Source organism: Cherax quadricarinatus, chromosome 52, assembly GCF_038502225.1.
Source record: "Cherax quadricarinatus isolate ZL_2023a chromosome 52, ASM3850222v1, whole genome shotgun sequence".
In the NCBI taxonomy this organism is placed as follows: domain Eukaryota; kingdom Metazoa; phylum Arthropoda; class Malacostraca; order Decapoda; family Parastacidae; genus Cherax; species Cherax quadricarinatus.
Window position 1 is genome coordinate 28,852,436 of NC_091343.1, and position 24,716 is coordinate 28,877,151.

At 42.7% G+C, this 24,716-nt stretch overlaps 1 protein-coding gene across 1 annotated transcript in view; it reads left to right on the forward strand.

Moving 5' to 3' along the window:
- Positions 1-24,716, forward strand: part of LOC138854204 (ionotropic receptor 21a-like) — a 497,881-nt gene that overhangs the window by 76,049 nt on the left and 397,116 nt on the right. The window contains exon 5 of the mRNA XM_070096002.1: positions 7,808-7,945. Coding sequence (XP_069952103.1) covers positions 7,808-7,945 — 138 coding nt within the window. The remainder of the gene's footprint in view (positions 1-7,807; positions 7,946-24,716) is intronic.

Below are 24,716 nucleotides of genomic sequence, written 5' to 3' on the forward strand. Positions count from 1 at the left end.
ACTACAGACCAATAGTACTAACATCCCATATCATAAAAATCTTCGAAGGGTTCTAAGAAGCAAGATCGCCACCCACTTGGATACCCATCAATTACAAAACCCAGGGCTTTGGAGCAGGTCTTTCCTGCCTATCCCAACTACTGGACCACTATGACATGGTCTTGGATGCTCTGGATGACAAATAAAATGCAAATTTAGTATATAAGTGCGATCATGGTGTAATAGAGCACAAAATGGGTGATAAAGGAATAACAGGAAAGAATGATAGATTGATCTATAACTTCCTTACAAATAAAATCCAAAGAGTAATAGTAAACAGAGTAAGTCGGTGGCCGCTACAGTGAAAAGCTCTGTTCCACAAGGTACAATATTTGCTCCCATTCTGTTCCTCATCCTCATATCTGATATAGACAGACATGTCATCCTTTGCGGATGACACCCGAATCTACATGACAGTGTCATTCATCGAAGACACTGCAAGTCTCCACGCGGACATCAGGCAAATCCATAAATGGGCAGCAGAAAACAATATGAAATGGAAAACTCGAGGAAATTACAACTGTATCGGAGTATAAAACAAATTAAAACCACATATACAGCGAAAAACTAGTGTGAAAGACCTGAGAGTGTTAATGTGAGAGATTCGCGATTTCAAAGATCACAACAATATATCTTACCACATTTCTTAGAAAAATGATAGGAAGAATAATGAGAACCTTCTAAACTAGGGATACCAAGCCCTTGATGATTCTCTTCACATCGCTTGTTCTCTCTAGGCTGGATTATTGCTGTACATTAATAACCCCTTTCAAAGAAGGCGAAATTGCAAACCTGGAGAATATACAAAGAACTTTCATAGCACGTATAAGTACGAAAAAGAACCTAAATTACTGGGAACGACTGAAGTCCCATTATTTGAACTCCTGGAATGCAGGCGAGAAAGATACATAGTAACATAAACATGGAAAATCCTAGAGGGATTAGTCCCAAATCTGCACACTAAAAATCGCTCCCTACGAAAGTGAAAGATTTGGCAGGAGTGAAAAGCAGGAGCTTCACGAGTATGCTTAGAGACAAGACAGTGTCAGGGGCCTAAGACTGTTCAACTGCCCTCCCCCTAGCATACATAAGGGGGACTAGCAATAGAAGGCGCTGGATAGGCACCTAAAGACAATTCCTAACCAGCTGAGATGTGGCTTGTACGTCGGTTTACGTGCAGCCAGCAGTAGCAACCTGGGTGATCAGGCTCTTAGCCACCACTAGACCTGGTGACGGACCGGGCCACGGTGGCGTTGATCCGGCAAACCTCCTCGGGTAAACTCCAGGTATACAAAGAATATTTTCATGTTAACCTTAAAATTCCCTGTTCTCTTGTTTGTTGATGTGGAGGTGCCAGGAGACTGTAGAATATACAAAGTTCATTTGCGAGGTAGATGGCTACAGCTTGTAGGTCGTGTAATCTTACCTGACGCTACTTATATCATATCTCGCAATTATATTTCACTAAACTATTTTCTCATTTACAACAGAAACAATCAAGAATTTTATCCTAGAGCAAATTCCCAATTCACCTGCTTATTGATGAAGAAATAGTTGGTAATGTTTATGTGACCGCACAGCAGAAGACAGCTAGAGGTCAGTAAGTCGTCTGTTGAGGTTAAAGGAACCAGATTCAGCAACCACTTCTCCACACGCCATATAAATCACTGAATAATAAAGTTTTCTTGCTTCAGCTACTTATATAAAACCTTTTCTGCACAGAAACCTGGGCAAAATTACGTTCTAATATTTTATCATAAATAATAACAGAGAGGTTAATTAACAATGGCTATATAAGTAAAACCTATGAGAGATTTGTCTGTAATCTGCTTTTGTTAATAATATAAAATATGATATAAAGATGGGGCATATTATACTGAACGTCCCTTAACAGACTTGAAAAACGATTTTGAAATTGCTTCACATTTTGTCCATAATATATCTGATGCTGTATGGGGAAAATGAATGTAAATTTGTTTAAACTTGATTAACACAAAAAACCTCATACACACACAGACATAATACATACGACTTGAGAAGAGGCTGAGAAACTATGGTGGTAGCTAGAGATAAATAAGAGATAATATCTCTCTCTGGGTCCTGAGAGAGGGAGCGGAAACAGTGTGAATCACTAGCCACGATCTTCACAACTCATGCAACACAAAGTAACTGCCAGAGGTGTGGTAGGCAGTAAACGTAATCCCAGTAGTTAAGAAATGGGACAGATAGGTAGCGCTAAACTAAAGACCAGTGTTACTGATGTGCGTAGTATGTAAAGTAATGAGGATTATCAGTAGTTTGGAAAAACCAGAGTTTTCCGTATGAGTAACTGTAACTTTTTAAAGTGAGAGAGAGAGAGAGAGAGAGAGAGCTGGTGACGTACTGTGATACTGACATGCCTCAGTCCTAAACCTTGATTGTAAGGTTAGTTAGTCATAAGATATTAGTAAGCTAAAACCAAATCTAAGATTGTAGTTTACACACTTAAGTTAGGCTTGAAATGTAAGTGTAAGTAGCTTAGTATTGTCGTTCACTCTAGGCCAGATGTTTGACATCACTGTGCCCTGCCATGAGAGGCTTGTAGCCGGCAGTCTCTAAATGGTTGCGCCTCAGGTTGACCAGATTAAGGAACGTGTTCCTGGATCTTAAGTTACAGGTGAAAGTATTAGTGACTTATTAGTAGTATTATGGTAGAATATACATCAGGAAGTCTTACCTGGAGGTTACCTGGAGGTTATTCCGGGGATCAACGCCCCCGCGGCCCGGTCCACGACCGGGCCGCGAAAAAAAAACTCCCTCAGACTCCACAACAGGTAAGCCGCCATTGTACCCCATTGCAGATTTGCGCAAATCTGTAATGCACGGGTATTGTTATTTTAATGGGGAAGCACGATAACCGTAGGGATTATGCAGTGCTGTGGGAGAGGGGGACAGTAGGCATTCAGGGTTAATTCAGGGATTTGGAGCACGGATCCAATTCCCTAGATCAAGAGCCCCTCACCAGCATCAAGGAACTTCCCTGGAAGGGACAGTATTCCACGGGTAATTTTGATACCTAATATTGTGAGTCCAAGTAACAGCGGGAAACCTAGAAAACTCACCTAGGATACTGAGCCACCCGACTCCCTGGTAAGCTCAGCTCTGCCGGAAGAGATAATTTACATATAACGACTAAGTATGAGATGGCTGGTGTTTAGTGTGGATTTGATTGACGAAGTGATTAATTTGTTGCCAGTCAAGGAAGATCCTTCTTTTTACGACAAAAAAAAATGGTCCTTCAGATACCTAGAAAGGTATCTAAGAAACTTAGCACCAGCGGCTAGTAGTCTTATTACATCTTTAACTAATGATTTTTTTATTAAGTGTTAATCATGAGAAAACCACCCATAGGATCTTTGTGCAGTAGAATTTTTTTTTCTTATTTGCCGGTATTCTCCCGGCCCGGGTCTTTTCCAAGTAGTGGTGACCCGGCCTTGGCTCCTTATCTGGGGAGTATCCCGAGACCAGTAGAAGTAACATATTATACACAAAGCTAGCAGTAACAGTTACATCTAGTTAGCTTGTTTGGGTGCTAAGGGGCTTTAGGTGTAGCATGACATGATCGCCGCTTGAATATGAGGGGCGACAGCAGCGCCTCCGAGAGAAACTGCCATTACCAAGATGTTGACGCTATCTGGCAACATAGCTGCATCTCACCATCAGATTACGTTAGCAAAGTTGCTTACTTAACACCCGTATCTGTGACCAAGAGATTGAGCCAGCGCTCCCCATCGGTTATGTTTGAACGTTGTACTTTGTAGTGGGTTATAATCATAATGACTATTGGGTTGTAACAAGCCTGGGGCATTTATTAGAGTATGTGTCAACCAGTTGTCAGCTTGAACATTAAAATGGTATGAAATACCGACAGATTGTTAGGTAAGACACATATGCAACAGTTAGGTATCTTTATTTCGAAACGTTTCGCCTACACAGTAGGCTTCTTCAGTCGAGTACAGAAAGGTTGATAGAAGCAGAAGATACTTGAAGACGATGTAATCAGTCCATCACCCTTAAAGTTTTGAGGTGGTCAGTCCCTCAGTCTGGAGAAGAGCATTGTTCCGTTGTCTGAAACAATAAGGGTGATGGACTGATTACATCGTCTTCAAGTATCTCCTGCTTCTATCAACCTTTCTGTACTCGACTGAAGAAGCCTACTGTGTAGGCGAAACGTTTCGAAATAAAGATACCTAACTGTTGCATATGTGTCTTACCTAACAACAGTTGTCAGCTGCCTGTTTATCGGTGATACTGGCCAGAAGTGGTGACCGAACGCACATTTATTTAGCTTCACTGATAGAAATTTATAAGATAATTAACAAACTGATCAAGCTGACTTGGAAGTGAATCACGGCTCCTTCAGAGAGTTCCAGAAGATCACTCTGGAAAGTAAGATTAGGCCACTAGGACCACCAGGACCACCAGGACCACCAGGACCACCAGGACCACCAGGACCACCAGGACCATTAATGACTGCGAGGACTCAAGTAGATTATGTAGAAATAAAAGCTGATATAGAATTAATGGTAATTAGACAACGAGCTTTTACGACAGATTATGATCACTTTGAATAGATGTTGATTGAGGTGGGAAGATAACAGTACACTTAAAGAAGTATAGGTGTGGGAGTGCTCTGGAAGAGTACAGGATAGGTGTGGGAGTGCTCTGGGAGAGTACAGGATAGGTGTGGGAGTGCTCTGGGAGAGTACAGGATAGGTGTGGGAGTGCTCTGGGAGAGTACAGGATAGGTGTGGGAGTGCTCTGGGAGAGTACAGGATAGGTGTGGGAGTGCTCTGGGAGAGTACAGGATAGGTGTGGGAGTGCTCTGGGAGAGTACAGGATAGGTGTGGGAGTGCTCTGGAAGAGTACAGGATAGGTGTGGGAGTGCTCTGGGAGAGTACAGGATAGGTGTGGGAGTGCTCTGGAAGAGTACAGGAAAGGTGTGGGAGTGCTCTGGAAGAGTACAGGATAGGTGTGGGAGTGCTCTGGAAGAGTACAGGATAGGTGTGGGAGTGCTCTGGAAGAGTACAGGATAGGTGTGGGAGTGCTCTGGGAGAGTACAGGATAGGTGTGGGAGTGCTCTGGAAGAGTACAGGAAAGGTGTGGGAGTGCTCTGGAAGAGTACAGGATAGGAGTGGGAGTGCTCTGGGAGAGTACAGGATAGGTGTGGGAGTGCTCTGGAAGAGTACAGGAAAGGTGTGGGAGTGCTCTGGGAGAGTACAGGATAGGTGTGGGGGTGCTCTGGGAGAGTACAGGATAGGTGTGGGAGTGCTCTGGGAGAGTACAGGATAGGTGTAGGAGTGCTCTGGGAGAGTACAGGATAGGTGTGGGAGTGCTCTGGGAGAGTACAGGATAGGTGTGGGAGTGCTCTGGGAGAGTACAGGATAGGTGTGGGAGTGCTCTGGGAGAGTACAGGATAGGTGTGGGAGTGCTCTGGGAGAGTACAGGATAGGTGTGGGAGTGCTCTGGGAGAGTACAGGATAGGTGTGGGAGTGCTCTGGGAGAGTACAGGATAGGTGTGGGGGGGCTCTGAGAGACTACAGAATGGATGTGGGAGTACTCTGGGACTGTACAGTACGGGTGTGGGAGTTCTCTGCGTGAGTACAGGATGGGTGAGGTAGTGCTCTGGATGAGTACAGGATGGGTGAGGTAGTGCTCTGCGTGAGTACGAGATGGGTTTGGGAGTGATGTGGGAGAGTGAAGGAGAGGTGTGGGAGTACACAGGATGAATATGGGAGTACTCTTGGAGAATACAGGATATGTGTTGGAGTGTACAGGATAGGTGTGGGAGTACTCTGGGAGAGTACAGGATTGATGTTGAAAAGTACATGATGGATGAGGGAGTGATCTAGGGAGTAGAGAATGGGAGTTTGAGTTTAGAGGATGCATATGAGAGTGCTATTGGAGATTACAAGATGAGTGTAGGAGTGAAGTGGGAGAGTGAAGGATAAGTGTGGGAGTGCTCATGGAGAATAGGGTATTGGTGTGGGAGAGCTTTGGAAGAGTACAGAATTGGTGTTAAATTGTACAGGATGCATGTGGGAGTATCGAGGACGAGTGTGGGAGTGCACTGGGAGAGTGCAGAATGGATGTGGGAATTCTCTGGGAGAGAACATGATGTATGTGGGCATGCGCTGGGAAAGTAAAGGATGGGTGTGGGAGATCCCTGGGAGAGTAGAAAATGGATGTGGGAGTACTCTGGGAGAGAACAGGATGGGTGTGGGAGATCCCTGGGAGAGTACAGGATGGGTGTTAAATTGTACAGGATGCATGTGGGAGTGCTGTGGGAAAGTATAGGATGGGTGTTTTAAACTACAGAATGGGTGTGAGAGTGCTCTGGGTGAGTACAAGATTGCCGTGGGAGTAATATGGGAGAGTACAGGATGGGTGGGAGAGTTCTCTGGGAAAGTACAGGATAGGTGTGGGAGTGCTATGGGTGAGTACAAGATGGGTGTGGGAGTGATGTGGGAGAGTGCAGGATAGGTATGGGAGTGCCCCAGGAGATTACAGGATGGGAGTGGTAGAGCTGTGGACGAGTACAGGATGGGTGTTGAATTGTACAGGATAGATGTGGGAGTGCCTGGGAGAGTTCAGGATGATTGTGGGAGTGTGGAGGATGGGTGTGGGATTGCTCTTAGTGAGTATATGATAGATGTTTAGGTTACAAAATGGGTGTGGGAGTGCTCTGGGAGAATACAGGATGGGTGGGAGAGAGCTCTGGGAGAGTAAAGGATAGGTGTGGGAATGCTCAGAGTAGAAGATGGGTGTGGGAGTACTCTGGGAGAGTACATGATGAGTGTCAGATTCCTCTGAGAGTTTACAAGATGGGTGTTGGAGTGTACAGCATTGGTGTGGATGTGGTATTGGAGAGTACAGTATGAGTGTTCAATTGTACAGGATGGGTTTTGGTGTTCTCTGGGAGACTATAGGATGGGTGTGGAATTACTCTGGAGAGTAGAGTATCTGAGGAAGTGTACAGAATATGGGTTGTACTGTACAGAATGGGTGTTTTAGTGTACAGTATAGGTGTGGGAGTGCTCTGCGAAAGTGTGCAGGATAGTTGTAGGATTGTAAAGGATGGGTTTGGGAGTGCTGAGGTAGAGTACAGGATGGGTGATGGTGTGTACAGGATGCGTGTGGGAGTGCTCTAGGAGAGTACTAGTTAGGTGTGGAAGAGATATGGGAGAGTACAGGATAGTTGTGGGAGTGCTATGGGAGAGTACAGGATTGTTGTGGGAGAGTACAGGATAGGTAGGTATATTCAACAGATTTATTTCCTTATGATTTTTACACTCTTTTGTCCCCTTTGCCTTCAGACAAAGGAACTATGCATGCATTCTGCATAGAGCGGAGCGTCCATCTCCGCGGATGCAGAGACGGACGCTCCGTCTGAAGATTTCTGATAACCTCTGGTTGGTTGAAAAACTAGAGGCTCTGTGAGAGGACTTTGGTGGAGGAGCTCTGGCTCAGTGCTGAGCTGGGGCCCCTGTGTCTAGGAACCTGTAACTGGAAGCTGACTGATTTTTTCTAAGTGAACTACGAATAGTAATCTTGTGGCTCAATATTCCAGAATATTTCTCAGTTATCTTTAGTATCAGATCCATTTCTCTTCAGGAATGTATTATTGTTTAAATATTAATAGACTACAATTATATGCTAGGGGTAAGAAAGGGTTGTCGTCTCCTATTTAATGACGGGAAAGATAAAATATATGTTTTCTACTTTCTAGGGTTACAATGCCACCCTATGGAGCCCAGTATAGAGAATTCTTCAAGGAATCAGATTCAACAGACTTCAAAACATTGAGTGAGCGTGTGGACATTGTTCCTACAACCTCAGAAGGATTAAAGCAAGCCATCACACACAAGTAAGAAGCAGAAGTAGAACAAGTAGTAGGAGTCGTAGCAGTAGAGGAAGTAATACTAGAAGGACAGGTAGTGGATTTCCTTCTTGTAGTAGTAATAATAGTAATAACAGTATTGAGCTCAACACTTATCTAGACTGAAAGAAAAATAATCTCAAAACAATAATCTTCACCTCTCCACTGAGTCTGCCTCTCCCTGTCTAGTCACCTCTATACTTGACTGAAGAAGCCAACAGTGAAGACAAAAAGAAAGGGAAACCAAAAGTATTTCTGTCGCTGTTCGATCAGAGAAAGGATTCAGTACCTGCAAAAGGAGATATGGAGGAGGGTTATAAAATTCTAGTGCAGTAACATATTTAAATATGTATGTATACGTGTGTGTATGTTTGTGAGTACAAGCGTCTGTGTGTACCTTCATATATTAGGCTGCATGTGTGTATGTATTTGTGTTTATATATTTGTTCATTTCCATATGTAATTTTTTGTGTTTGAATGTGCAGTATTGGTGGAATGATGTGGTAAAGAGAGTTGTAAGAGAGAAAAAGTTAGATTATAAGAGAGAGGGTTTCGGAAGTCATGCCTGAAGGGTGATACCATCTGGACGCTTCTGGCTGCCATCAGATCTGCATAGCTGGGGTGGCTCCCTTACTGCTGGGCATCCGGCTGTTGTGAGGCTCCTCTTGATAATGTTATTAACCTCCTCATGTCTTGCAATCTTTCCCTCGGATTTACAGCACACAAGACCATGGTACCCGAATCGGTCTGCTACTTAACTGCCACAAATACACCTGTGTTCGGCGTGAATAGGGGCGCCAAGTCGAAGTGCAATACCAATGCGGATGGTCTGTGGGGCGAGGCGTGTGCCAAGCCTGGAGTTGGGAACAGCCAACAGAAAGTCCCTTGCTTGAGGAGCTCTCACTGCCAGGAGGTGGGCTCTATCCTTCCCTGACACACTCTGAAGCATTGTTGAGGCTATTTTCTCCACTATACGGCCATCCCAGTGCTACTGTTTGTAGTTGTTGGGAGGAGCAGGTCTGGTCTCAGAGCCCATTAGATTTTCCCAGATTATAGCTCAGTCAATGAACTTTTGGTCCTGGACTCCAATCTTGTCCCTAAGATGTTCAGGGAGACTCACTGCTACAAGCCCTCTGGATGCAATACATGAGGACAGAAAAGTAGGTAGCGCAATCTGTGATGACTTGCGGACACCAATTCCTCCTAGTCTGACTGGAAGTGTAGCTTGGTTCCACTGCCCATCTTCGAGAGTAAGGTTAAGTACTTCCGTAAAACTCTGCCTCAGGATACTGTCATATTCGTGCAGTATAGGGTTATCATACAAAGGTGCACATCTTAGGAAATATGTCAACCTGGGCAGACTCAAGTACTTTGTGAGAAGGTACAAGGCATCGTGGGTGTCAAGATTGCCTATTCATTGTTCCATTCCCCTCAACTCTCCCAATTTCTTCCTGAGAATTGTGTCAATGGCATCGCTTCCCAGAGGTGCTCCAAGCAAGACGCTATTTGTAGGGGTAGTGACTGATGCTCCTGGTAGTTTGGATCTCACTGCATTTATCACTTGTTGACTGAGTGAGATGATTTCACATTTGGGTGGATTCAGGATGAGACCCATTTCCTGTCCCGGTGTCATCATTTGTGTAAGATCATCTAGAAGGGATTCCTTTGTACCTGCTAGTATGCCATCATCCAGGAACCAGATGTTTAGCTCACTGGTCAGTCTGACTGATTTCCCTAACCGCTATACAGAAGAGAAATGGTAAAAGAGGATACCCTTGCTGGACACTCTCTGATGATGTGATTCCATGCTCTCCAAACCGGAGCACTGATTCCTTGCTATATCCAGCTGAAACAAAGGGAAATGTTCTCGTACCGCTGCTATTGCCACATCTCTTTTCAGAAGATTAAATGCATTCTTGAAGTCTAATTTTACCACTGCATTGTCTTCAGGCAGGTTGTGATATACGCCCTTGTTGCATGAACCGCTGCTTCACTTCTTGAGAGACCCCAAAACCAAGCTGGTTTTGCTGAAGCATCATGGCTGCCTGTGCACGAATACTTCGGACAGCAGCTTTGGAAACGAGACTGCGAAAAGTGTTGCCTACTGCAATAGGCCTAATTCCTCCATCCTTCTTTTTAAGTGTTCAAAGTAAACCACCAAAAAAGGAAGGTTTAATTTCGTCAGAAATCAGGCCAGCCAAGGAATTGTTCACGAACCTTGTGATCTCTGAATGCAGTGTCTCTGCAATCTCCCCAATAACTGGATTAACCATTTGCTTTAAGTGCTGTGGCCTTATTCCAGTGTAACCCTAGCAGAGCCAGATGGGAACAACATTATTGCTTTGTAAACGTCCGAGTCTTCTACGATCAATGGTTTCACAGTGGGGACAGAGGTGTTGGAAATGTTGGTGCCCCTGGTTTCCCTGGCAGGTTGCTTTCCTCTAAGTGCTTCAGCCGTGTCAGCATCCCTGGAAGCAACTGTATCTTCACTGGTAAGAATTCTGATTGCCCCCACTGTGTTGCCCTGTTCAATTTTCTTGCTCACCTGCACACTGACTTTTTCACTGTCAGTGGAGTGAGAGGGGGTTCTGCCTCTCCCGTTTTTGTATTGACTGGGAAGGCGAATGAGGTTATCAACTCTAGGAAAGTCTCTTAAGGATTTAATGATCATTGAGGCTAACCTCTTTCCCCTTCTTTCCGGCACAGCTAAGCAGACATTGCCAAAAAGTAGCAAGTTGTGCCATGCCTTGATGGTTGGTGGAGCATTTAAGATAGTGGAACCATCGTTTACTTTTTTAAGAGGTCTGTTCAGTCCCTGTTCAGTCCCAGTTCAGTCCCAGTTCAGTCGCAATATTAACAGTGCAAGACAAGCTATTGCAAGCAATATTAAATAATTTTAAATTGACCTATGCTATACATAGCAGAAGTTAGCTAAAAAAATATGCTATTTTAAGTTAGGTTGAGTGAGATTTCTAAGTTAGGTTTGGACTGCAGACAGCGAGACAAATGAAACCAACCGGGCCAGTAGGAGCAGTGAGACAGAGACGGATCAAGAAATGCTAATCTCACAGAAATACTGGATATCGATGTTTGGCAGGAAGTTGTATCCCCAAGTCCAAGTATTTTCTTGCTTCCTGGGGAAGCCAAATCATTCCCAGGCAAAAAATTTTGGTTGACCAACAAAGGACTCCGTAACAACGCATATGCTGCTATAATTCACCTAGAGAAAAAAATACGGACTGAAGATATCAGTGTCCCCAAATATTAAAGGGGAGTTTATTCTCACTGCCCGAAACATAGCCCTATGAGATGTTTCAGAAGGTGAACTACCGTGAATCACCACTTGTTATCAAAACTAGAAATCCATAGGGCGGGTGATAAAAGATGTGCTAATACACTGTCTGCTAGACATGCCTCTCAGTGCAATCCACAGCGACCAAAACATTCTGAAAACTAAGAGACTTTGAACCAAGAAGGACGGCACTGTACCTAAGAGGAAGATCCAACATACAGGACCTCACCCAGCTTAAATCTCGCTTGCTGAGAAAAATACCAGTACAGGACGTATAACTCAGAACCTTGGAAGTGCTTCAGGAGCCTTAGGTACCATCACATCAGCGCCCGATGTCAATTTCCGAAAATGTAAGAACATAAGAAAGAAGGAACACTGCAACAGGCCTACTGACCCATGCGGAGCAGGTCCATGTCCCCCCCGGATTAGACCAATGACCCCTCCCCCGGAATAGCCCAATGACCCACCCAGTCTGGTCACCTCCACTCAAGGATGGAGCACGGAACCAGACCCAGCAGCACAAGTAGTCAGGTCCAACTCACACCCACCCACACCCACTCATGTATTTATCTAACCTATTTTTAAAACTACACAACGTTTTAGCCTGAATAACTGTACTCGGGAGTTTGTTCCACTCATCCACATCTCTATTACCAAACCAGTGCTTTCCTATATCCTTCCTGAATCTGAATTTTTCCAACTTGAAACCATTGCTGCGAGTCCTGTCTTGGCTGGAAATTTTCAGCATGCTATTTACATCACCTTTATTTATTCCTGTTTTCCATTTATACACCTCGATCACATCAACCCTAATTCTACGCCTTTCGAGAGAGTGCAGATTCAGGGCCCTCAATCTATCCTCATAGGGAAGATTTCTGATACATGGGATCATCTTTGTCATCCTCTTCTGTACGTTTTCCAGAGCATTTATATCCATTCTGTAATACGGTGACCAGAACTGAGCAGCATAGTCTAAATGAGGCCTAACCAAAGATATACAGAGTTGAAGAACAACCTGAGGACTTCTATTATTTATACTTCTAGATATGAAGCCAAGAATTCTGTTAGCTTTATTGTGAGCACTAATGCACTGTTGTCTTGATTTCAGATTACTTCTAACCAGAACTTCTAAATCCTTTTCGCAATCAGTAGTATTAAGATCTACATTATTTAGTTTATATGTGGTATGGTTATTTAACTGTCCAATATTTAGAACTTTGCATTTGTCAATATTAAACTGCATCTGCCACTTCTCCGACCATTGCATCAGTCTATTCAAATCATCCTGGAGTGCTCTAGTGCCCTCATTAGAATGAATTGGACTGCCTGTTTTGGTGTCATCAGCAAATTTGCTTATGTCGCTATTTATTCCCTAATCTATGTCGTTTATGTAAATTGTGAACAACAACGGGCTCAACACTGTCCCCTGAGGTTCACCGTTTGTGACGTGCCCCATTCTGATTTCTCCCCATTTATGTAAACTCTCTGCTGCCTATTTGTCAGCCATGCCTCTACCCAGGAAAAAATTGTTCCTATTCTGTGTGCCTTAAGTTTCCTCAATAGCCTCTGACGTGGAACTCTATCGAAAGCCTTACTGAAGTCCATATACACAATATCATATTCATTACCATGATCTACCTCCTCAAACACCTTAATGAAAAAAGTTAGTAAATTCGTAAGACAGGAACGCCCCTTTGTAAAACCATGTTGAGACTCTTTAAGCAATCTGTGCCTATCAAGATGGCTACGAATTGCTTCGGCAATTATTGATTCCGTAAATTTTCCCACTATGGAGGTAAGGCTAATTGGTCTATAGTTCGAAGCTAAGGACCTGTCACCTACCTTGTAAATAGGTATTACATTTGCCATTTTCCAGGCACTATGCCAGTTTGTAGTGATATGTTAAAAAGATTAGCCAAAAGTATGCTAAGTTCCTCTTTACATTCCTTTAACACCCTCGCAAACAGTTCATCAGGGCCTGGAGATTTGTTAGGTTTTAGTTTCTATATTTGTCTGAGGACCATGTCACTAGTTACCGCAGTCGTACATAGTTTATTATCATCCTGTTCTACATAATCTATTATTTCAGAAATATCGCTAGTATTTTCCTGGGTGAAAACTGAGAGGAAGTTGGTATTGAGAATTTCACACATATCCTTATCACTGTCAGTGATCTGACCAGAGTTACTCTAAGTGGGCCAATCTTGTCCCTAATCTTACTTCTGTATACCTGAAAGAACCCTTTTGGGTTAGTCTTTGAATCCCTTGCGACTTTAGCCTCATAATCCCTTTTCGCTTTTCTTATTCCTTTCTTTATTTCTCTCTTTAATTGAATATATTGATTTCTTAACTGCCTATCCCCTCTTTTGATACGCCTATATATGCCTCTCTTTTGACCAATGAGATGTTTTAATCTATTGTTCATCCATTTGGGATCATTTTTGTTAGATCTAATTTTCCTACTCGGAACAAAAGTTGTCTGGGCAGCTAGAACTATTCTCTGAAGAACGTCATATTTCAACCAAGATCACCTACCTGACCCATAGTCAGGACATCCCAATTTAGCCCACCCAGGTAATTTTTTAGTCCCATGAAGTCAGCCAAGCGAAAATCTAGGACAGAGATTTAATTTCAGTTATCTGGGTAATTCCATGATATATTGAAACTAAGTGATTTGTGATCACTTTCCCCAAGCTCATCATTAACCTCAAGATTATTAATTAGTGAATCTTTGTTGGCAAGAACCAAGTCAAGCAGATTGTTTCCTCTAGTTGGTTCTGTCACAACCTGTTCTAAAAATCATTCCTGAACCGTATCAAGAAAGTCACTAGACTCAAGATTTCCTGTCATATTGTTCCAATCAGTTTGTCTAAAGTTAAAATCTCCCATTATCACAACATTTTCATATCTAGATGCCTTATGAATTTCGTCCCATAACAGCTTACTGCACTCCCTATCAAGGTTTGGGGGCCTATAAATCACACCCAAAATTAATTTGTCACTTCCCTCGAGAAGCTGTAACCAAACAGATTCTGTGTTCGATGTTTCTAATTTTATATCATGTCTAAGACAACAATTTAAATTTTCTCTGACGTACATCGCCACACCACCACCCTTCCTGTTGACCCTATCAGTGTGGAATAGTTTATAACCCTGTATGTTGCATTCAGAAAGCACTTACCTATCTTTCAGATTGAACCAGGTCTCTGTTATACCAATAATATCTATATTACCTGCGCTAAGTAATCTTAGCTCATCTATCTTATTTCTTAGACTCCTACTATTTGTATAGTAAACCTTAAGGGAGCTAGTCACTCGTTGCCCTCTACTATCTCTCTTTGTTTGTTGATCAATTGATTTGCCATTACTAGCAACTTTATTTTGAATATTGTCTTTTAAACATATCCCTGAGGTATCCCGGTAATAACTGCTGTTTTTAACCCTAACGCTGCAGCCTGATTGTTTCCCACAAACACCCATACCTCTATAATCTATCAGTTTAAATTCCAAGACAAGTCATCAATTACCCTCTCAATTGAATTGGCTAATGCAACCACTCTATCCCAGAGAGATGAACCCCATCCCTTGCATACATATCACGTTTGCCAAAGAATGGGTCCCAGTTATCAATGAATGGGATTGCAAGTTCCTTGCAGTACCTGTCTAGCCGGGCAATTTATACCAATTGCCCTAGACATCCATTCATTGCCCACTCTCTTTCTAGACAAGATGCTACATATGACTGGGATCCCTCCGTTAGACCTAACTACTTCTATGGCTGACCTGTACTTATCCAGCAGCTCCTCTCTCCTGCCCTTCACAAAGTCATTATAAGAACATAAGAACATAAGAACGAAGGAACACTGCAGAAGGCCTACTGGCCCATGCGAGGCAGGTCCAAGTCTCATACCGGCTTATGCCAATGAACCCAACCTAGTCAGGTCAGGTCACATTGACTTAAGGGAGGAACACGGCAACCGACCTGGTAGCACAAGCTATCAGGTCCAACTCACACCCACCCACATCCACTCATGTATTTATCCAACCTATTTTTAAAGCTACACAACGTTCTGGCCTCTATAACTGTACTCGGGAGTTTGTTCCACTCATCCACAACTCTATTACCAAACCAGTACTTTCCTATATCCTTTCTGAATCTGAATTTTTCCAACTTAAAACCATTGCTGCGAGTCCTGTCTAGGCTAGATATTTTCAGCACACTATTTACATCCCCTTTATTTATTCCTGTCTTCCATTTATACACCTCAGTCATATCCCCCCTAATTCTACGTCTTTCTAGAGAGTGAAGATTCAGGGCCCTTAGTCTATCCTCATAGGGAAGGTTTCTGATACATGGGATCAACTTTGTCATCCTCCTTTGTACATTTTCCAGAGAATTTATATCCATTCTGTAATACGGTGACCAAAACTGTGCAGCATAATCTAAATGAGGCCTAACCAAGGATGTATAGAGTTGAAGAACAACCTGAGGACTCCTATTATTTATGCTTCTTGACATGAAGCCAAGGATTCTATTCGCTTTATTGCGAACACTTATGCACTGTTGTCTTGGTTTCAGATTACTGCTAACCAGAACTCCTAAATCTTTTTCGCAATCCGTAATATTAAGATCTACATTATTTAGTTTATATGTGGCATGGTTATTGTCCTGTCCAACATTTAGAACTTTGCATTTGTCTATATTAAGCTGCATCTGCCACTTCTCCGACCACTGCATCAGTCTACTCAAATCTTCCTGGAGTGCTCGAATGTCCTCGTCAGAATGGATTCGAAGGCCTATTTTGGTGTCATCGGCAAACTTGCCGATGTCGCTCTTTATGCCCTCATCTATGTCGTTTATGTAGATTGTGAACAGCAGGGGGCCCAAAACTGACCCCTGTGGAACGCCGCTCGTGACGCTTCCCCACTCTGATTTCTCCCCATTTATGCAAACTCTCTGCTGCCTATTTGTCAACCATGCCTCTATCCAGGAAAAAAATTCTCCTCCTATTCCATGTGCTTTAATTTTCCTCAATAGTCTCTGATGTGGGACCCTGTCAAAAGCCTTACTGAAGTCCATATACACAATATCATATTCATTACCATGATCTACCTCCTCATATACCTTAGTGAAAAAAGTTAATAAATTCGTAAGGCAGGAACGCCCCTTTGTAAAACCATGCTGAGATTCGTTGATTAATTTATGCTTTTCAAGGTGGCTACGAACTGCCTCGGCAATTATTGATTCCATAAATTTTCCCACTATGGAGGTTAGGCTTATTGGTCTATAGTTCGAAGCTAAGGACCTGTCACCTGTTTTGAAAATAGGTATCACATTTGCCATTTTCCACTTATCTGGCACCATGCCAGTTTGTAGTGATATGTTGAAAAGATTAGCCAAAGGTGTGCTAAGCTCCTCTTTACATTCCTTTAGAACCCTTGCATACAGTTCATCAGGGCCTGGGGATTTGTTAGGTTTTAATTTATCTATTTGCCTAAGGACCATGTCACTTGTGACCCTAATCGTGCACAGTTTATTATCGTCCTGTTCTACATAATTTATCATTACTGGAATATCGCTGGTATCCTCCTGTGTAAAAACTGAGAGGAAGTATGTGTTAAAACTTCTACACATTTCCTTATCACTGTCAGTGAGCTGACCCGAGGAACTTTTGAGTGGGCCTATCTTGTCCCTGATCTTACTTCTGTATACCTGAAAGAATCCTTTTGGGTTAGTCTTCGATTCTCTTGCAACTTTAACCTCATAATCTCTTTTTGCTTTTCTAATTCCCTTTTTTATTTCTCTATTTAACTGAATATATCGATTTCTTAATTGCCCCTCTCCTCTTTTGATTTGCCTATATATGCCTCTCTTTTGACCAATCAGATATTTTAATCTATTGTTCATCCATTTAGGATCATTTTTGTTTGATCTGATTTCCCTATTTGGAACAGGTCATTCCAGTTCAGCCCACCTAAGTAATTTTTCAGTCCTATGAAATCAGCCAAGCGAAAGTCAGGGACGGAGACTTGATTGCCATTATTAGGGGAATTCCATGATATATTAAAACTGAGTGATTTGTGATCACTTTCCCCAAGCTCATCATTAACCTCAAGATTATTAATTAGTGTTTCCCTACTGGCAAGAACCAAGTCAAGGAGGTTATTTCCCCTAGTTGGCTCTGTCACAAACTGTTTTAAAAAACAATCCTGGATCGTATCAAGAAAGTCACCTGACTCTAAATTTCCTGTCAAATTGCTCCAGTCAATCTGTCTATAGTTGAAATCTCCCATTAGCACAACATTTTCGTATGTAGATGCCTTACGAATTTCGTCCCATAGAAGTTTACTGCACTCCCTATCAAGATTTGGGGCCCTGTAAATCACACCCAAAATTAGTTTTTCTCGGCCCTCGAGAACCTGTAACCAAACAGATTCAGTGGCTGACGCTTCTAATTTAATATCTTGTCTAACACAACAATTTAAATTGTCTCTGACATACATCGCTACTCCACCACCTTTCCTGTTAACCCTGTCAGTGTGGAATAATTTATAGCCATAATATTATCCAACCTGCTGATTATGTCACCAACACCAGCTCTAAGAAGGCACACTGTCTGACCTTTCTGTCTCTACTACAAAATGCACAGTCCATATATCTTACCTGAGAATCTCCTACTATTAAAACATTCTTACCTTGATTAGCAGGGGAATCAGTGGTACCTTCAACTTCACTAACCACTGAAGTACATTCGTCTTGGAGAATAGAGAATCGATTTCCTACCTTCACATCTTCTCTATTAACTCTCCTCATCTTCCTTCTTCCTGAACTGTGAACCACTTGCCACTTAAAGCGGCTGCTACTATCACTGCTGGTAACCATTTCCTCCTTACCAGCTAAATCCTTCTCACACTCGCTCCCAAACACATCTATACGAAGCTTCAGCCTCCTATTTTCCTCCTGAAGAAGTAGAATCTCCTTCAACACTTGAACCTGAGATTCTAAAACACTGTAACAAGCAATGGTAGTTGGTAACAGCCCACGCTAACTCCCAAGAGCTTACGCAGGTATGACCGCAGGTAACCACTGACCTCAGCGGCATCTGCAGCTGGTCTCACCCGTCCAAGGATTACCAGGATAAACTAAAGAGAGGTGAGGTTACGGAACTTTGGTGTCCAAACTGCTGCAAGAAGTATCTTGACTGGAACCTGCATTGCGTGGAGAGGCTCCAACATGGCTGGGCAACATGTAGAAACCATGGTTGTCAAGCCTGCAACATCCAGATGAGCCCTCACCACTGAGCAGCAGTCTTGTCCAGAGACGGCTACAGTATCACGGAACCCAGGACAACTTTCCCTTGTCACAGCGACGGGGAAAGCTGACGTCATATGCGACCTTATAGACTCGGTAGAAACCAAAGAGATATTCAAAAATATTGTGAAGATCTTCTTGAATATATTCATGATAGACAAAACAGTCTGTGAGTTTATTACTAAATGTACCCTACCAATTGACAAATGGCCCAGAGGTATTCCTTGGAAGACTGGTAGCCGCTGCTTGCTATAGTGCATAAAATGTTTTGCAATGGAACGCACAGCCACAGAATTACTTCTGAATTAGATCATCTACTCTACAGGTATAGATATCATAAATATTAATCTCACATTCTCAAAGACATCTTGGAGATCCTCGGACTGGTCATCTTGAGATTAAGACCTATGTCAAGACTCAGTTCCTCACGAATCAATCAGCCTATCAACCTTCGCTCGAAGACACTTTCAGAGAACCTCCTGACTCACCTTGCCACTCAGGCTGCGACTCAAGTGCCAGGATTGCTGAAATGGAGTAGAACTTTTGAGAGTCGGAGCGTCATATCAGCCTTGAGATGCCAAAGATTTAAACCTGATTCTTCCTGTGTAAGCACCTCTGCTTCTTCCTATAAGCTGTGTGTGACTGGGGAAGACAGCAAACTAACATGTTGAATTTGAGATATCACCCTATCGTGGACATCAGACCGAAGACAATACTTGAACCCAAGATCTTCTGCGTTACACCACTGTTACACCACTTGTACTGTGAAAAACTCACAATAAGCTTATCATAAGGCTGCTCATGCTAAAGAGCTGTAAACGGCACATCACTTGTACAAACTACGATGCTCCTTCGGGATCCACAGGCTGGTCACCATCTGGATAAAACCCATGCCAAGACTACATTCCTGGCGAATATATCACCACCGACACCCTATGCCCTACCCAGGCCAGGATCAATCCCGGTGACCCTACCTGATCCCATCGCGCTTATGTGTGACTGATTATATTGTAATGGTCTAAGTAGGACCGAAACGTCGTCGTAAGGAGCTGATTTGGGGATTAGCGTGGACGGTTACAAAGCATGGCTTGCTTCTGCAGTGTTTTAAAAATTGAGGTTGGAGAGTTGAAGGAGGAGGTCTTGCTTCTCCAGGAGGAGATTAGGAGGCTGAAGGTACACCTCAATGGGTCTGGGAGAGAGTGTGAGGTGGCTGGAGTTGTGGGAAATGAGGCTTCTAGCAGTGAAGTGCAGTCTGTCTCTCGCTGTGAGGAGGCTGTAGGTGGGGAGGTAGCAACGGCTACCAGCAGTGAGGTGCAGCCCAGCACCTGCTACAAGTGGCGAGTGGTTCACAGTAATGGGAGGCGCATCAGAGTAAGGAAAGTTAAGAGTGAAGATCTGAAGGTAGGAAATCGCTTCTCTGTTCTTCAGGATGAATGTACTTCAGTGGCCAGTGAAGGTAAGGGTACTACTGCCCCTGCAAATGGAGGTAAGCGCATTCTTGTGGTTGGTGACTCTCAGGTAAGATATATTGACCGTGCTTTTTGTAATAGGAATAAGAAGATGAAAGATAGAGTGTGCTTCCCTGGAGCTGGTGTTGGGGACATAGTCAACAGGCTGGATAATATCATGTCAGGTAATGGGAACAAGCCCATTATCTGTCTCAGTGCTGGTGGAAATGATATTGGGAAGGGTAGGAGAGAAGAGCTGCTAGATAAGTACAGGTCAGCTATAGATTTCATTAAATCTAAGGGAGGGATCCCAATCATATGTAGCATCTTGCCTAGAAGGGGAGTAGGAAATGAATGGTTGTCTAGGGCAATTGGTGTAAATTGCTGGCTAGACAGATACTGCGAGGAACTTACAATCCCATTCATTGACAACTGGAACAACTTTTATGGCAAACATGATATGTATGCAAGGGATGGGGTATATCTCTCTGGGGCTGGGGTGGTAGCACTTGCAGACTCGATTGAGAAGGCCATTGGTGAAATGCCTATGATTTTAAACTGATAGAAGATAGAGGTATGGGTGTGTGTGGGAAACAAGCAGGTTGCAACACTAGGGTTCGAAACAGTAAATGTATAAAAGGCATTCAGCATGAAGTTATAAACAAAAACAATAGATCAGGTCAGCAAACAAAGGGGGACAGCAGAGGGCAGCAAGGGACTAGCTCCCTTAAGGTTTACTATACTAATAGCAGGAGTGTAAGAAATAAGATAGATGAGCTAAGATTAATTGCAAGTGCAGGAAACATAGATATTATTGCTATAACAGAGACCTGGCTCAATCCGAAAGAGAGAGAGATGCCCTCTGAATGTCACATGCAAGGCTATAAATTATTCCACACTGACAGGGTCAACAGGAAAGGTGGTGGAGTAGCGATGTATGTCAGAGACAATTTAAATTGTTGTGTTAGACAAGATATAAAATTAGAAGCGTCAGCCACTGAATCTGTTTGGTTACAGCTTCTCGAGGGCCGAGAAAAACTAATTTTGGGTGTGATTTACAGGGCCCCAAATCTTGATAGGGAGTGCAGTAAACTTCTATGGGACGAAATTCGTAAGGCGTCTACAAACGAAAATGTTGTGCTAATGGGAGATTTCAACTATAGAGAGATTGACTGGAGGAATTTGACAGGAAATTTAGAGTCAGGTGACTTTCTTGATACGATCCAGGATTGTTTTTTAAAACAGTTTGTGACAGAGCCAACTAGGGGAAATAACCTCCTTGACTTGGTTCTTGCCAGTAGGGAAACACTAATTAATAATCTTGAGGTTAATGATGAGCTTGGGGAAAGTGATCACAAATCTCTGTCCCTGACTTTCGCTTGGCTGATTTCATAGGACTGAAAAATTACTTAGGTGGGCTGAACTGGAATGACATGACTAAGGGTCAGGTAGGTGGTGATGGATGCCGATATGACGCTTTCCAGGGCATAGTTCTAGCTGCTCAGTCAAATTATGTTCCAAATAAGGAAATCAGATCAAACAAAAATGATCCTAAATGGATGAACAATAGATTAAAATATCTAATTGGTCAAAAGAGAGGCATATATAGGCAAATCAAAAGAGGAGAGGGGCAATTAAGAAATTGATATATTCAGTTAAAGAGAGAAATAAAAAAAGTAATTAGAAAAGCAAAAAGAGATTATGAGGTTAAAGTTGCAAGAGATTCGAAGACTAACCCAAAAGGATTCTTTCAGGTATACAGAAGTAAGATCAGGGACAAGATAGGCAGACTCAAAAGTTCCTCGAGTCAGCTCACTGACAGTGATAAGGAAATGTGTAGAAGTTTTAACACATACTTCCTCTCAGTTTTTACACAGGAGGATACCAGCGATATTCCAGAAATGATAAATTATGTGGAACAGGACGACAATAAACTGTGCACGATTAGGGTCACAAGTGACATGGTCCTTAGGCAAATAGATAAATTAAAACCTAACAAATCCCCAGGCCCTGATGAACTGTATGCAAGGGCTCTAAAGGAATGTAAAGAGGAGCTTAGCAAACCTTTGGCTAATCTTTTCAACATATCACTACAAACTGGCATGGTGCCAGATAAGTGGAAAATGGCAAATGTGATACCTATTTTCAAAGCAGGTGACAGGTCCTTAGCTTCAAACTATAGACCAATAAGCCTAACCTCCATAGTAGGAAAATTTATGGAATCAATAATTGCCGAGGCAGTTCGTAGCCACCTTGAAAAGCATAAATTAATCAACGAATCTCAGCATGGTTTTACAAAGCGGCGTTCCTGCCTTACGAATTTGTTAACTTTTTTCACTAAGGTATATGAGGAGGTAGATCATGGTAATGAATATGATATTGTGTATATGGACTTCAGTAAGGCTTTTGACAGGGTCCCACATCAGAGACTATTGAGGAAAATTAAGGCACACGGAATAGGAGGAGAAATTTTTTCCTGGATAGAGGCATGGTTGACAAATAGGCAGCAGAGAGTTTGCATAAATGGGGAGAAATCAGAGTGGGGAAGCGTCACGTGCGGTGTTCCACAGGGGTCAGTGTTGGGCACCCTGCTGTTCACAATATACATAAACGACATAGATGAGGGCATAAAGAGCGCCATCAGCAAGTTTGCCGATGACACCAAAATAGGCCTTCGAATTCATCCTGACGAGGACATTAGAGCACTCCAGGAAGATTTGAGTAGACTGATGCAGTGGTCGGAGAGGTGGCAGATGCAGTTTAATATAGACAAATGCAAAGTTCTAAATGTTGGACAGGACAATAACCATGCCACATATAAACTAAATAATGTAGATCTTAGTATTACGGATTGCGAAAAAGATTTAGGAGTTCTGGTTAGCAGTAATCTGAAACCAAGACAACAGTGCATAAGTGTTCGCAATAAAGCTAATAGAATCCTTGGCTTCATGTACTTTGAGTGCTGACCTGTACTTAACTCTGTGAAGAAGTGTCTTGTTTGCTCCCGTGGACTGGACAAGATGCCCTCCATCGAGCAACTTTACCAGCAACTTAAGGAAGAATTGAGGGCAGCGAAGATGGAGATACGGCGATTGACCGAGGAAAACAAGAGGATTCGTAGTAGTCCTCCTGTTTCGAGTCCTCAGGTCAAGAAGGGATCGTGGTCAGTGGTTGGACAGCAGGGGACGACGAAGTTGACGATCAAGAAGACGAATGGAAAGGCAGAAACGATGAAGAAGAAAGAGACTGCTGTGGAAACTCCCGTGGAAACCTCCAACGCATTCTCGGTGCTACCCGACGAATGTGAGTCTACTACTGGGATCGTCACGACGAACGACAAGGAAGGTAAGAATATTGTTGTTGTTGGGGATAGCCAGGTTAGATACATGGATAGGGCATTCTGCTTGAAGGACAGGAGTAGGAGACAAAGGGTATGCTTTCCTGGGGCTGGGATGGAGGACATTGTTAGCCGGCTTGACAACATCATGAACGGTAATGGGATCAATCCTATTATTTGCCTCAGTGCTGGAGGCAATGATGTAGGCAAGCGTAGAAGTGAGGATTTAGTTAGAAAGTTCAGGACAGCTATAGATATGATTAGGAAGAAGGGGGGGCGCCCTGTTATATGTGGCATTTTGCCAAGAAGAGGTGTTGGTAATGAATGGTTGTCCAGAGCAATTGGTATTAATTGTTGGCTGGATAAACACTGTAAGGATAATGCAGTACCATTCATTGACAACTGGGACAACTTCTATGGCCGAAATGACATGTATGCCAGGGATGGGGTTCACTTATCCAGGGCAGGTGTGGGTTTTCTTGCTAACTCAGTTGAGGGGGTTGTTAGGACTTTAAACTAGGATTAGTTAGAGGTATGGGTTTTGAAATGATTAATAATGAATATGGATATATTGACTTATGCTCTGATATTAAGAATCTTAATAGTAACTGTCATGGAGTAACTCTGGGTAATGATAATTTCAGAAATTGTGTAAAAACAAAGATGAATAGGAAAAATGTGCAGAAGAAAAAACATATGATGGTATTTTATGCTAACAGTCGAAGTGCAAGAAATAAAATTAATGAACTACGTTTGGTAGCATGTGCTGGGAACTTTGATATCATTGCATTAACTGAAACGTGGTATGATTTAAAGAGTCGGGATATGACTGCTGAGTGTAATATTCAGGGATTTAAGTTATTCAATGTGGATAGATGTAATGGGAAGGGGGGAGGAGTTGCATTGTATGTTCGAGAAAATATTAATTGTTGCATAAAAAAAGGTATAAAAATAGATGGAGCAGTAACAGAGTCTGTTTGAGTAGAGTTCGTGGAGGGTCAAGAAAAACTAATTCTAGGTGTAATATACCGACCTCCAGGCTTGGATCACGATAGAGGGAGACTTCTTTGGGACGAAATTGTTAGGGCTTCTGGACACAGTAACGTAGTCATAGTAGGGGACTTTAACTTTAGCCAAATTGACTGGAATTCTTTGACAGGTAATCTAGAGTCCAGTGACTTCATGGAAACAGTTCAGGACTGTTTTCTGAAGCAGAGTGTATTTGAACCTACCAGGGGTAATAATTTGCTAGACCTAGTCTTGTCAAATAAGGAAACACTCGTGAATAATCTGGAGATCACTGAAGAGCTTGGCGCAAGTGATCACAAATCCATCACCTTTAGCATTAATTGGGAATGCAAGAATAATGA